General features: G+C 46.2%; 1 protein-coding gene across 2 annotated transcripts in view; it reads right to left on the reverse strand.

Annotated features, from left to right (window-relative positions):
* Positions 1-1370: 1370 nt before the first annotated feature.
* The window catches only part of LOC140403389 (tetraspanin-1-like), a 53996-nt gene continuing 41152 nt past the window's right edge, over positions 1371-14214 (reverse strand). For both annotated transcript variants that reach the window (XM_072491321.1, XM_072491322.1), the window contains 4 exons: positions 12150-12257; positions 8695-8829; positions 5600-5683; positions 1371-2127 (listed from right to left, as the gene is read on the reverse strand). In XM_072491321.1, coding sequence (XP_072347422.1) covers positions 2062-2127; positions 5600-5683; positions 8695-8829; positions 12150-12257 — 393 coding nt within the window. In that variant the 3' untranslated portion in view covers positions 1371-2061. The remainder of the gene's footprint in view (positions 2128-5599; positions 5684-8694; positions 8830-12149; positions 12258-14214) is intronic.

Consider the following 14214-nt stretch of genomic DNA (forward strand, 5'->3'; position numbering starts at 1 on the left):
TACAGTGCTGCTCTACACGTGGAAAGGAGTCTGATCAGCTGCAACAGACAAGGAATGTTTATGCTTTGCTCACAAAGTTTCGGCCGAGAAATTCAAGCACAGGCTACAACCCCTGATATTGGACCGTGAAACTTATTTCTGCTGCAGACAGTAGTAGCCAGCTGTAGCTGAAGATCAGGATTATGTGAAACTCGGGTGTGTGAAGAAGAGGGATGTGATCAGCAGACGGTGGGTTAGGGCTTCCCTTGTTGCCTTAATGTGGGATTGCTCATCTCAGTTCCTCAATCAGATAAGTGCAGGAACATTTCTGCCAGTTCTCACCATGTATATGTGAGTTCAGCATGAAGCAAGTTAAACGCTAGGGTGTCTGACAATTATGAACAGGTCCCATAAGAAGCAAAGGACTCTGATTTTAATAAAATACATTTGAATGTTTCTGTTCCCAATACATGTTCCTGATGCCAGTACAACAACCTTCTCTAATGTGGTGGGCAGTGCCTCTTCAGATAGAAATGAGTGTGTGCTTCCTGCTTACCGGATTGTACATTTAGAAGATTGTCCAGTACCTGAAAGATGTATGCGGAACAACCGAATATCTCTGCTTTTTGTTTGGCCTTCTTTTGAAAATCCTACCCAACCAATTGCAATTATGTTTGCCTGAAAATTATTCTAAAATATACACTATTGATAAAATGGGTGGAATTCTCCACAGAAAAGTCATTTCGGGCGAGAAAATCGGGGTGATTCGTGCCAGCTGTTCCAGCATAATTTGCCTCGCGATATGCTCGCATTTTTGGTCATTTTTTTGGAGTGGGGTGTAATTTGCACCGTCACTGAGAGGTGTGGGATAGAATAACGCCAGCATGTCAGGTTTCACAGAGATCGGGGCACACCTTTCAAAGACCCCCCCCCCCCCCCCCCCCCTCAAACCTGGCATCAACCTCCCCATCCCTTCCAAGGCTCACTGGCATCAGGGGCCCTCCAAATGGAACTTCCTTGAGACCCCATCCCCAATCGCCGATACTAGGCACCCCCCCCCCCCCCCCCCGGTAAGTGACACCCCCACTATGGGGGTTACCAAATGCTTCCCCCTTCAAGCCCTTCTCTTCCAAGCCACGCCCCCTGGCTCCCTGGTACTGCCAGGGTGACGGGCAGTACAATGGCAATGTCCTCCCATGTCCCTGATCACCCGGGGGCTTCATGGCTTAAATGTCCTCAGAGTCTCCCCCCCCCCCACCCCACCCTTGGTGTCGGCATCCAGTCTGGTCTTCAGCGGTGGAGACCAGTAGTGACTTCCGCCGTTCTCACTCTGTGGTGGTGGTGGTGGTGGTGGGGGGGGGGGGGGGGGGGGGGGGGGGGGGGGGGGGGGGGAGGTACCAGGAGTCAGGAGAACCGGCTGATCCAGGATATTTAAATGATGATTTAAATGTGCTAATCTGGTTCACAGCCAGCGAGGGTGTGAACCAGATTATGTCTGCTGCAACATAGCTGGGTGCAGTGCGGCTGGTGAATCGCCTCAAAGTTTTCTTGTTTTCCCATTTCTTTAAATGAAAATGGCAAGATTACCATAATGAACCTCCAAATGCAGGTTGGAGTTTTTTTATGCTGTATCTTTAATTCCTTTCCTTATGGGAGGGGGAAGCAGATTTTATTATAACAAGGGTTGATATTTTTGTTCAAGGTCAAACCATTAGGGGCAGGGCAAGGTAATGGGTATATGAGATTGGCTTTCTTACTGATAAAAATTAATTGCAAACCTTAGTGATCACAATGATGAAAGCCACTACATTACAATACTTCTAGACCGTACACTGAGAAAACGAGGCTGTCCAGTCCAAAACCCAGTAATTGGGCAAAGCGAGTTAAAGTGGGGTCATTGCTGGAAGGAGATCACATTCTTGTTCCATTGACATCCTGTGCACATGATGCATATTGGTATTGCGAAGCCTTTTAGTTTATTTGTAACAAACACCCTTTGTCTAATAATAAACAAATGCAATTCAAAGAAATCTAAATTGTAAAATAAAATGATACAGCAAATATATCATTCCTGCTCCATATTCATACGGTCTGTTCCTGTTTTTTGATTTGGCAGTACAGTATCATGGATGCTGCCATCGCCCCCATCTGTAACATTGAAAAGAAGAGAACAGTCAGCATACATTTATTGATATTATAACAGTACACAAATGGGAAGGAGGAAAACACCAAGCAGAAAAAACTCATGTCAAATCTTAAATAACTCACAATTCCAAGAGGAACCCCATAGAGGAATATGTGTTGCATTATTTAAAAACGCAAGTTTTTTGATGGATCCGACATGATTGCATGATCTGCACAGTTGCTTCACCGCCAGGATCCCGGGTTTGATTCCCGGCTTGGGTCACTGTCTGTGCAGAGTCTGCACGTTCTCCCCGTGTCTGCGTGGGTTTCCTCCGGGTGCTCCGGTTTCCTCCCACAAGTCCCGACAGTGCTGTTAGGTGAATTGGCCATTCTGAATTCTCCCTCACGATACCCGAACAGGCTCCGGAATGTGGCGACTAGGGGATTTTCACAGTAACTTCATTGCAGTGTTAATGTAAGCCTACTTGTGACAATAAAGATTACAAATTTTCCTCCCATTCTCACCAGCGGGATCTTTTGGGCCCCCCGATGGTGAACCCCCTGCCGCGGGTTCCCCGGTGCTGGATTCAATGAGAAATTCCATTGACAGCGGTGGAACCAGAAGATCCCATCATCAGCCAACTGCTGCATGCCGCTGCCGAGAAACACACCGTGGGTGGGGGGCAGAAAATACCACCCCCTGTATTTTTCCATAAACCATTGAGCATTAGTGCGCATGAAAATGGCAAGATTCACTAAGGTTTGCAATTAATTGCATTAGTGTGCATCTAGTTTACAACACATTAAATATACACATTCATACCTTGTAAACATTTTAAGATAATTTCAGAGAATCAAAAAGTTAGAACCTTCGCATAATTGAGGCAAAATAAATCTCAGAAGGGAAAACCCAAACTCATTCTTCAGTCTTCGGAAGGATGATGTAAACACACAATTGCAGACAGGAATTTATATTAAGACTATACTTTAAGGAATTTATAATAATTTACCACAGCAAATTTAGTCAAACCCAATATTCAATTTAAGAAAATACCGATAATTCATTTGAATAACTGGCTTTGAATAACAATGGGACTGATTGTTTATTAGCTGTCAGAGGCATTTTGATGACTGCATGAGAGCTGGGATTTTCGTATTTGATTAATAGTTTGCAGTGCAAGCTTTGCCTGTTGAACTTAGCAACTAATGCCTTGGGTGAATATTTTGCGGCCACTAATCAATTTAAGCAAGCAAAATGGAGTGTGCCTTGGCATTGGGCCACCTTTTGAACTTATCTTTTGAAAGGGCCCCCTACCCACCCCACCCCCACCACACTGCAGTCAGGGTTCACAGAGGAGGAGGAGATGTCTATCTCCGCATTGGAGCTAATCAGGTCAGGAGTGCTCAATGCTGGCTTTTGACAGGCATCTTGAAAGGGCATAGGGGCACCCCTGCCCCCGCAATGGTATTCTCCATCTCCCCTTTTTGCCTTTTACCACAAGTCTGAAAAGTGGCAGGCTGGTCACTCTGCTCTTCACCCCCTTCCCCCCCCCCCTACTTAACCCCCAACTCAACTCCTCCCCCTCCTCTCCCAAGAGGACGCGGAGCTGCTCCGCCACCTCCAAGCTCCCCTCGGAGTTCTGCTCACCACGTGCACACCTTTTGCAAAGATTGTGCATCATGGCATTCTGTTACAACACCGTTCTGTTATAACACCGCCATGGATGGACTTTTGAAGTGGGGGTGCGATTCCGGCATATGGGCCTGATAATGATAAGCTAATAAGCGACCTTGAATGACAGGAAAGCAGCACACAACTGATAGGCGAAGTGTCGACCACATCCTGCATTTACGTCGCTGGTAAAAGCGACTAAGGCCTTGCGATATTTTCCGCTCTCACCGCCAAACCTACCCGACATAAATAAGAGCGGAAAATCCCGGCCATCAACTCTGACTGGTCTCTCTAAATTCAACACTATACTTTCTTATTTTGATTGCCCAACCCATTCTATAGAATCATAGAATCCCTACAGTGCAGAAGGAGGTCATTTGGCCCATCGAGTCTACACCGACACTATGAAAAAGCACCCTACCTAGGCCCACACCTTCACCCGTACCCCAGTAACCCAATCTAACCTTTTTCAACACTAAGGGGCAATTTTAGCGTGGCCAATCCACCTAACCTGCACATCTTTGGACTGGGAGGAAACCGGAGCACCCGGAGGCAACCCACGCAGACACGGGGAGAAAGTGCAAACTCCACACAGACAATCATCCGAGGCCGGAATTTAACCCGGGTCCCTGGTGCAGTGAGGCAGCAGTGCTAACCACTGTACCACCGTGCTGCCCAAAGAGGAGTAGTTTTTCTGTATCTCTTCTGGCAACATCTTTAATCAGCTTAAACATCTCACCCGTTATTCTCATATACCTAGGAGAGTGTAAGCTGTCTTTGTAACCTGTCCGCATAATTTAACCCATTTATAATTTAACCCTAATACTCCATAAATGCAGTCACCATTCCCATTGTAAACATTTCCAGCTGAGGCATAAAATAGAATAGAATTGAAAAGTATGGAAGTAATGCTAAGCCTGTAACCAGAAGGATATGGAGGCTTTGGAGAGGGTGCAGAGGAGGTTAACCAGGATGTTGCCTAGTCTGGACGGTGTTAGCTATGCGGAGAGGCTGAATAGACTATGACGGTTTTCATTAGAACGACGGAGGTTGTGGGGTGACCTGATAGAAGTCGACAAGATTGTGAGGGGCATGGATAGAGTGGATGGGCAGGCACTCTTTCCCAGGGTGGAGGGGTCAGTCATCAGGGGGCATAGATTTAAGGTCCACAGGGAAAATTTTAGAACAGATGTGCGAGGCAGGTTTTTTATGCAGAGGGTGGAGAGTGCCTAGAACGTGTTGCCAGGGGAGGTTGTGGAAGCAGATACATTAACGGCGTTCAAAAGGCATCTTGACAAATACATGGATAGGATGGGTATAGACGGATACGGCACAAGGAATTGCTGAGGCTTTTGGCTAAGGGTAGTATCATGACCGGTACAGGCTTGGAGGGCCGAAGGGCCTGTTCCTGAGCTGTATTGCACCTTGATTAGAGTGTAATTGGAGTACAGTTCTGGTCACTATATTATCAAAAAAGGATATTGAGGCACTGGAGAGGGTGCAGAACAGATTTGCAAGAATGATACTAGACGTGTGTAGATATACTTAGCCAGGGAAAGATTGACAAGCTGGGTCTCTTTTCTCTTGGTGAAAGAAGGCTGCGCTGTGAATTAACAGGGGTCTTTAAAATGATGAAAAGGTTTTGATGGAGTAATATATAAGTATTTAAGGGGAAACTAAACAAGCACACGAGCAAGAAAGGAATAGAGGGTTACAATGGTGGATTTGATGAGGAAAAATGGGAGGAGGTTCGAGTAGAGCATAAATACACACGTGGAAGAGTTGAGCTAAACAGGCTGTTTCTGTGCTGTGAATCCACATTACCTCTAGTATGCAAATTACCAAAGCGACGATACCAAGAATCTTGGTGTGGCTCTTCAGAAAATTGAGCAATTGGCTGTAGCAACCCTGAGAACAATTAAGAAAATTACATTAAATCTTTATTTTCTTACCTTTTTTTTGCCTTTCTCCTCCCTTAAAAATATTGAGCACAGAAACACTGCAAGAATGCTGAGTATATGGGCTTATGGTCTTGCGGGTAAATTTGAAAAATCTCAGATCAGAATAATTGGTACTGGGCAGTGGCATTTTTAGAAGCACATGGCCCATCGAGGCAGCAGAATCTCAGCTAGTGGGAGCTAATGGTTGGGAGTCTGCGCTGTTGCCCTTTCAGACAGCCCAGAACAGGACTTACTTCTTGCTCTTTAGAGAGCAGTAAGAAGTCTTACAACACCAGGTTAAAGTCCAACAGGTTTGTTTCCCTGGTTATCCTTTTACCATTGATATACTTATAGAATATCTTTGGATTTCCCCTATTTTTATCAGCCAGAGCTTTCTCAGGGAGGCAGTGGCGTAGTGGTATTGTCACTTGACCAGTAATCCAGAGACCCGGGTTCCCTGGGGTCCTGGGTTTGAATCCCGCCAGGATAGTTGGTGGAATTTGAATTCAATAAAAATCTGGAATTAGAAGTCTAATGACGAAGGTGAACCCATTGTCAAACGTCGTAGAAGCCCATCTTGTTCACTAATGTCCTTTAGGGAAGGAAAGCAGCCATCTTTACCTGGTCTGGTCTGTATGTAACTCCAGACCCACAGCAATGTGGCTGATTCTTACGTGCCCACTGGGCTGGGCAAAGAATGCTGGCACAGCCAGCAATGCTCACATCCAATGAACAAATTTTAAAAATCCCCTCTTTGCTCTCCTAATTGCTTTCTTAAGCTCCATCCTTCACTTTCTGTACTCCATTATTGCCTCTGTTGATTTGCTCTCCTTATACTTGCTAAAAGCCTCTCTTCTCCTTCTCATCGTATCCTGAATATCTCTGATCATCAATGGTTTTCTGAGCTTGTTACTCCTTCCTATTACCCTAGAGGGAACATGTTGGGCCTGTACCCTCCCATTTCCTTTTTGAACCTCCCCCACCCCTCTTCTGTAGATTTCCCCACTAAAATCTACTCTTCCCCCAATCCAAAAACATTTTTTGAAACTTGTTAATTTCTATGTCCATAACAAACTTAAATTGTAACATGTGGTCGCTTCACCAAAATGCTCCCCCACCAACACATCAACCACCTATCCAGCTTTATTCCCCAGAATTAGGTCCAGCACTACCCCATCCCTTGTTGAACCCTCTACATATTGAGCTAACAAGTTCTGTATACATTAAGAACTCCACTCCATCTAAGCCCTTAACACGATGAAATGAATGTTTTGACAGTTGAAATCACCTAATATAATTACCCTATTATTATTTTTACACACCTTTGCGAATTGCGCACATATTTTCTCTTCAATTTCTCGCTGACTATCTGGGAGTCTATAATAAACACCTAGCGATTGGCGGTCCCTTTTTTATTCTTAAGCTCTACCCACAAAGCTTCATTTGAAAGCCCTCCAAGATATAATCTCTACTTACTGCAGTAACTGACTCCTTAACTAATAATGCAATGCCCCCTCCTCTTTCTCGCCTGAAGATTTTATATCCCGGGATGTTGAGCTGCCAATCCTGCCCTTTCCTCAACCACATACCCATGATTGCTACTATATCACAATTCCACATGTCAATCCTCGCCCTTACCTCATCAGTTTTACCTGTAATACTCTTGGCATTAAAGTAGAGGCCATCAACCTTGTCTTACTCCCTTGAAACTTACTACCGCTATATTCCCTGCGACCTGATTGCTTTTCTGTGTAATGCTGTGTTCCTACTCTGCTAACAGTCTCCCCTTGCTGAATTAGTTTAAACTCCTCCCAACAGCACTAGCAAATCCATTAGCAAGGATGTTAGTCCCGTTTGCACAGGTCCCACCTTCCCCAGAAACGGCCCCAGTGGTCCAGGAATCTAAATCCCTCCCTCCTGCACCAATTCTTAAGCCACACATTCATCTGTGCTATTCTCCTATTTCTGTACTCGCTAGCACGTGGCACTGGGGGTGAGACTATAGACTGTTGGCACATCTTCTTGAGAAGCTGCAGTCCATGTGGTGTAGGTACAGTGCTGTAAGGGAGGGAGTTCCAGGATTTTGACCCAGTGACAGTGAAGAAATGCTGATATAATGTGTTACTTGGAGTGGAACTTCGAGGTGGTGGTGTTCCCATTTGTCTGCTGTCATTGTCGTTCAGTCGTGGGTTTGGAAGGTGCTGCCGAAGGTATATTGTTGAGTTGCTCCACTGCATCATGTAGATGATGCCCACTGCTGTGACTGTGCGTTTGTGGTGGAGGAAGCAAATGTTTATGAATGGGGCAAGCTGCTTTGTCCTGAATGATGTTGAGCTTCTTAAGTGTTGTTGAAACTGCACTCATCCAGGCAAATGAAGAGTATTCCATCACGTTCCTGACATGGCCAGCATTATTGCCTATCCCTAATTGCCTTTGAACTGAATGGTTTGCTTTTGCAGTCAATGGCTATATGGTCTGGAGTCACATGTAGGCCACACAGCTTTGCAGATTTTCTTCCTGAAAGGGCATTAGTGAACCAAATGGATTTTTACGACACTCGTCATCATTAAACTAATTCCAGACTTTTACGAATTCAAATTTCACCATCTGCCATGGGTCAAACCCTGGTCTCTGGATTACTAGACCAATGGCAATACCTCTGTGCCATTGCCTCCCCGTGTCTTGTAAATAATGGATTGACTCCGCGGAGTCAGGAGGTGAGTTACTCAATGCAGCATTCCTAGCCTCTGACCTCCTCTTGTAGCCATAGTATTTATATGGCTGGTCCAGTTCAGTTTCTGTCCAGGGTAACTCCCAGGATGTTGATAGTGGGGGATTCAGCAATGGAAATGCTATTGAATGTGATACTCTCTGCTTTAATTAGCTGAGTCTTTAGGAAGCTATAGCAGATTATGTACAGGTATAATATCCTAAAAAATGAGATGTTTATGTAAAAGTGTTTATGAATGCATACATTACCGGTACATTATGATCAATGCCAGTAAGTGAGCAAGGATATGGAGTGCGGCAGCAATCGTCAGGATACTTTGATGTTAAATAATAGGAAGAAGAGTTTGCGAAATCTTTGTAGCTATTGAACCCGCAACACTTGAACTGGAAAAGAAAAAAAGAAAGAAATCTATTAAAAGATTGTGGTTTTAGAACATTCTCTTTTTTAATATCCGACATTGCTAAAGAAACACCAAAATGCTGCTAAGAAATTTCAATGGATTGCTGTGGCTTTAATGTAAAACATTATACAGTATATCTGGATTTCTTTGTATTGTTATTTGGGTTTCCTGTTGTTAATTAAAGTTGCGCAGCCAATATTCATCTGCAATGCCATAGTCCGCCAGCCGCGTTTTCCAACGTGGCCCGCCCACGCCGGCAGCGGGATTCTTTGTTCCCGCAGCCAGCCACAATGGTTCCCCATTGTGGCCACCCCACTCCGTCGGGAAACCCGTGGGACGTGGGTGCGCTGCCGGTGGACCAGAGGATCCCATCAACGGAGAATTCTGCTGTATGTCTTTCAAAATCATATCGGTGTAACATCTCAGGGCATTAACTCCTCAACGGTTTCACTTCCACATGGCTGAAAAGAAAAGTGATGGGCAAGAAGAAGCATTTACCTGTTAAAGGTCCACCAGTTCAAGTCTCACTCCAGGGCTTGAACAGAAAATCAAAGCTGACACTCCAGTTCAGTATTGAGGGAGTGCTGCACTGTCAGAGATGCCATCTTTCAGATGAGAAGTTAACCAGAGGCCCCGCCTGCCTGCCCAGTGGATCCCATGACACTATTTTGAAAAAGAGCAGGGGAGTTTGCCCCAGTGTTCCGATCAATGTTTATCCCTCAGTCAACATCACAAAAACAGGGAACTTTTGGTGAGGTCATGTAAAAAAAAGATGCACAGAAAGTGGCTCCTGGTAAGATCTTGGCATTTGATCCCTTCTACCCATTTTTCTCTGGGGGATTTGGTGCCCAAACCCAGTGAGCTGAGCAGGTGAACTCTCTCCAGGCTGGGATATGTCAAAATCGTCAACAAAGAATTTCAATATATTCAAAAGTCTCAGGAGGGCAGCCCGTCGAAGGAAGGAGTGAAGGTGGCCGCTGTGCCCATTAGACACGTTGGGAGTGCTCATGGCGCAGGAGCTTGAAAGGTTCGGCAAACAAATGGACAGGCCGTTCGAGCGGCAGGTCTAGGAAATTAAGGGATCTTTTAAAGCCTCTATTGAAGAGGCTTTGGGCTTGTTCCATGAACAGTTGGTGCAAACTTTGAACATGGTGAAGGCACAAGGCTAAAAGGAGGAGGCCTTACTGAGACACGAGCATCAGTTTGCCTCGGGGGAGGCAGAATTGCTGATGGTGGCAGAAAGCAATAAAGGCCTAAGACTTAAAGTGGAGGACCTCGAGAATAGGTCATGGTGGTTAAACCTCAGGTTGGTGGGGCTGCCAGGTTGGGAGGGCGCACAATAGGTCTAGCCATAGTTTTGTGTTTGTGTGATGGAGGGATGGTGAGGATGTGGCACCTGGAAAGGGGAGGAGGGAGCATTGGGAGGGGGAGGGGGAACTGACAGTGACCAGGGGCTTTTCTTTGTCTCGTGGCGATTCTGATTAGCAGGGGGGTCCATTTTCAGGAGGTTGTGGTGGTGGCTCTCCTGGGGGGGTCGGTGTGATAGTCACAGATACGTTGGAGAAGAGGGCTGTGGTGATGGTGAACGTTTATGCCCCGAATTGGGATGACGTCAAGTTTATGAGATGGCTGATGGCTACCATTCCAGAACTGGACATACACCAGCTGATTTTAGGGGGGTGGGGGAGAAGGGGGAATTGCGCTTCGGATCCAAAGTTGGATCGCTCTAGGCCCAGACCGTTGGTGCCTTTGGTAATAGCAAAGGAGTTAACGGCATTTATGGAAGAGACAGGGGGGGAAATCCATGGTGGTTTATGCACCACAGAGGTAAGGTTTCGTTTTTTTCCACTGGCAAATAAGGTATATTTGTGTATCGATTTTTTTCATACCTGGGGTGAAGAGTGCGGAATACTCGGCAGTGGCTATTTCAGACCACGTGCCACGCGGAAATCAGAATCCTCACCACATTCGAGGAATGGGTCTTGGGGTGGCCAAGAACTGAGCGGTCACCGATGTGAAGGTTGGCACACGCTGCAGAGGTGAGGACCCACCTGGCCCCACCCGGATGACCTGGCACACGTGAACTGCCATACATGCTGACCCATCCCTCTCACTGACCACGTGTTCATCCTCCCACAAGACGTTCAGCCGATGTCGCCGGCCAATGCAGGGTGGTCCCCCCACCGGCTCCCAGGAGAACACCTTGGAGGAGATCTCCAAGGATGCTACAGTCGATGCGTCACAGTTGTCATCCCCACCCTCCACCTGTGCAGAGACACGCACCTCGGTGGGCTACGTTAGTGGTCAGGCTTCTGGGGCATAATCTGGTGAGCATCATACATTTGCTGATGCATATCAGGTAGCGGAAGGAACGCCCAGGCGAGCAGAGGTCTGCTGGATTCCAAGACCCAGCTTGATCCCAGTCAGATGCTGAGCATCTGGAACAGGTTTATCTGGAGCTGATGCAGACAAAAGGGTGTGGCCAGGATATTCAGAGGGGGATGACAGTGACAGTCGAGCAGGTCCGTAGCCGAATAGAGGGGTCCAGAAGCTACAGACGCAGGAGATGGCGCCAGCAATGCGTGGCACCAAGGCCAACACTGCCAGGGTGGTGGCCTCAGTGGAGAGCCTGGTGTATGACGTTGGCAGCATAAGTGGAGGTGTCCAAGGTGTGCCGCAGTCAGTGACATCCATGGCTGAGGGCCTCGGCAGACTGTCCAACTCGATGAAGGACGTGACCCAGTACCAGGCGGATGCCGATGAATTGCTACCCCTGCCCTTCATTGAAGATCTTGACGCGAAGTTGGCGGGTGGATGCTCGTTGACAAAACTCGATATAAGCTATGTGTATTTACAGCTTGAGTTGGGTGCAGCCTCCTGGAAATAAATTACAATGAATACACTCAGAGGCCTTTACGAATACACCCGTCTGCCTTTCTGGGTGTCCTCTGCCTGTGCTGTATTTCAACGAGTAATGGAGAACATCCTGAGAGTGTTGCCGTGCGTTTAACTTCTCCATGAACCTTGTAGAACATGAACTTCCCCCTTAAAGGGGACCTTTAAACAATATATAAAACAATATATAATTGTATGGTGTATAAAGTCGGACAGTTAGGCACCAGCGGGGCAGACCCAATTGGGATCTACCACGAGATGTATATAATAGTTATTGTAAATAAACCCCAGGTGTTTTTTTTTAACTACTTGGTGTGGACTCCTTCGTGGCCTTATCAAAGAGCCTGAACTCTATATTAGATTCCACACTTATAAATTTTAAACATTTATAATCTATACATCGTTTACCTCTTTCATGACTGTATCCCATATTGTGGTAATGTCAGAAACTTGGCCATAATCCTTTTTGATTGAGTTCACTGCCCAGACTTGAATGTAACTAATAAAAACGTCAGCCTGAAAAAAAGCAAAAAGATTTGTTTAAGAAATAAGTTTGAAGTGAAGAGCCAAGGCTATTTTCAAGCACAACGTTGTAATTTCGAAATAATTAAAATAGATGATCTAAGCTATCTTTGTTTTGCTGGTTCTAGAGGCTAGATTTAACGACAGCATTCAGCTTGGTTGGCATTCAGTTGGAGCTTATTCTTTTTATTGATATGGACTGTTCAATCTGCAACATCTACCTTTACGTCTGCTTTACTGATACTGATAATACTTATTTTTGTATAAAGTAAACCAGAACTTATATTTATATTGTGCCTTTAACATAATAAAATATCTAAAGTTCAAAATAAATCCCAGGTAATTGTGTTGTATTGTAGTCTCCATCATTACCATCATTTCATTTTTCATTTCATTTCATTTTTCATTACCTGAACTGTTATTCAAGATATCCTAACAAATGAAACTTGACTTGATCTGAAGCTTTGCTGCTTGTGTCTGAACTCACACCAAATCCTCTTCCGCTATCAGCCCTGTGTTTGCAGACATTCATTGGCTCCTGGTCTTTATTATGACAGTAAGCCACATATGGCGATATTGGGGGGTTCCTCCGAGGATACGGGCTCCAGGTGAGAATTGCGATGGCCCATTGAATCACGCATGAGGCAAAAACGGGATTGACGCCGTTGCGAGTCTCCCGGTCCGCCCCGATGAGATTCCCGCTGGCCCCGAGGAGGTTCTTTCCCTCAATGGGCGAGAGCATGCTGTTTGCCATTTACACTTATCTGAATGTAATTATCTGGCAGGAAGCTCGATCCACCAACCTCCTGGGATGTTCCAGCCCCCCAGACGGGAGTCCCGCTGGCGGGAAGTCCTGACAAGGTGGTACCTGGTGCCTTGCACTCCGAGGGGGGAGCAAGGGGGTGTGTATCCTCCTACACTTGCCTCCAGGCTCCAGGGTGTCGAGAGGGGGTCCTTCAGGGAGGTTGGGGTGAGAGGACTCGGGCTGGGCTGAAGGGACTCAGGTCGAGGGTCTTTCCTGGGATGCATTGTTTCGTATCTGTACTCTTGTAAACCATTAAACTCTCGCTCAGCACGTCCAGCCCAAAATTTGAAAACAAGGATGAGAACTTCAAAATCAAGATGTTGCTTGACCAGGAGCTAATGTCGGTCAGCGAGCACAGGGAGGATCGGGGAACGGCATTTGTTGTGAGTTCAGACACAGGCAGCAGAGTTTTGGATGACCTTAAGTTGATCTGTCAGGATATTTTGTAAAGCAATTCGATGATGACAGAGACCAAATATAACACAATTAACTGGAATTATCTTGTCCTTAGGGTTGTCTTTGTATCTAGCACTAGAAATGTATTTTAATGGGTCCACAAATTCTAAAAATCCGTATTAAATCAAGAAAAAATACTCAATTCCAGAAATTGTTTTACTTGAAGTCATAAATTAAAAGTGAGAAATAAACTTCCGGGTGCGGCGATGACCAGCTAAGTCGCACGTTTCGGCACCTCCCGTTGAAACAGACTTTTGGGCTCTTATTAGGAGCCCCAACGGCAATTTTTAATGGCCAAAATCACTGTGCGGTGAAATAGGAGGGAATCCCCCCGGATAAATATGGATAAAGGAGAGGATAGCGGCCGGATTGCAGTGGATCCACTGGAGCAGCGGCAAGGAAGGGAAGCTCGAAGCAAGATGGCGTTGGAAGGTGGCTGTTTGGTATGGGGCCCGGAGCAACAAGAGTTCCTGCGGCACTGTGTGGAAGAGCTGAAGAAGGAGGTGTTGGCCCCGATGCTACAGGTGATTGAAGGGCTAAAGGAGGCGCAGAGGACCCAGGGGTTGGAGCTTCGGGTCGTGAAGGCAAAGGCTGCGGAGAATGAGGATGAAATACAGGGCCTGGTGGTAAGGACAGAGACGCACGAGGCACAGCACAAAAGGTGTGTGGAGAGGTTGGAAGCCCTGGAGA

Source organism: Scyliorhinus torazame, chromosome 27 (assembly GCF_047496885.1).
Source record: "Scyliorhinus torazame isolate Kashiwa2021f chromosome 27, sScyTor2.1, whole genome shotgun sequence".
In the NCBI taxonomy this organism is placed as follows: domain Eukaryota; kingdom Metazoa; phylum Chordata; class Chondrichthyes; order Carcharhiniformes; family Scyliorhinidae; genus Scyliorhinus; species Scyliorhinus torazame.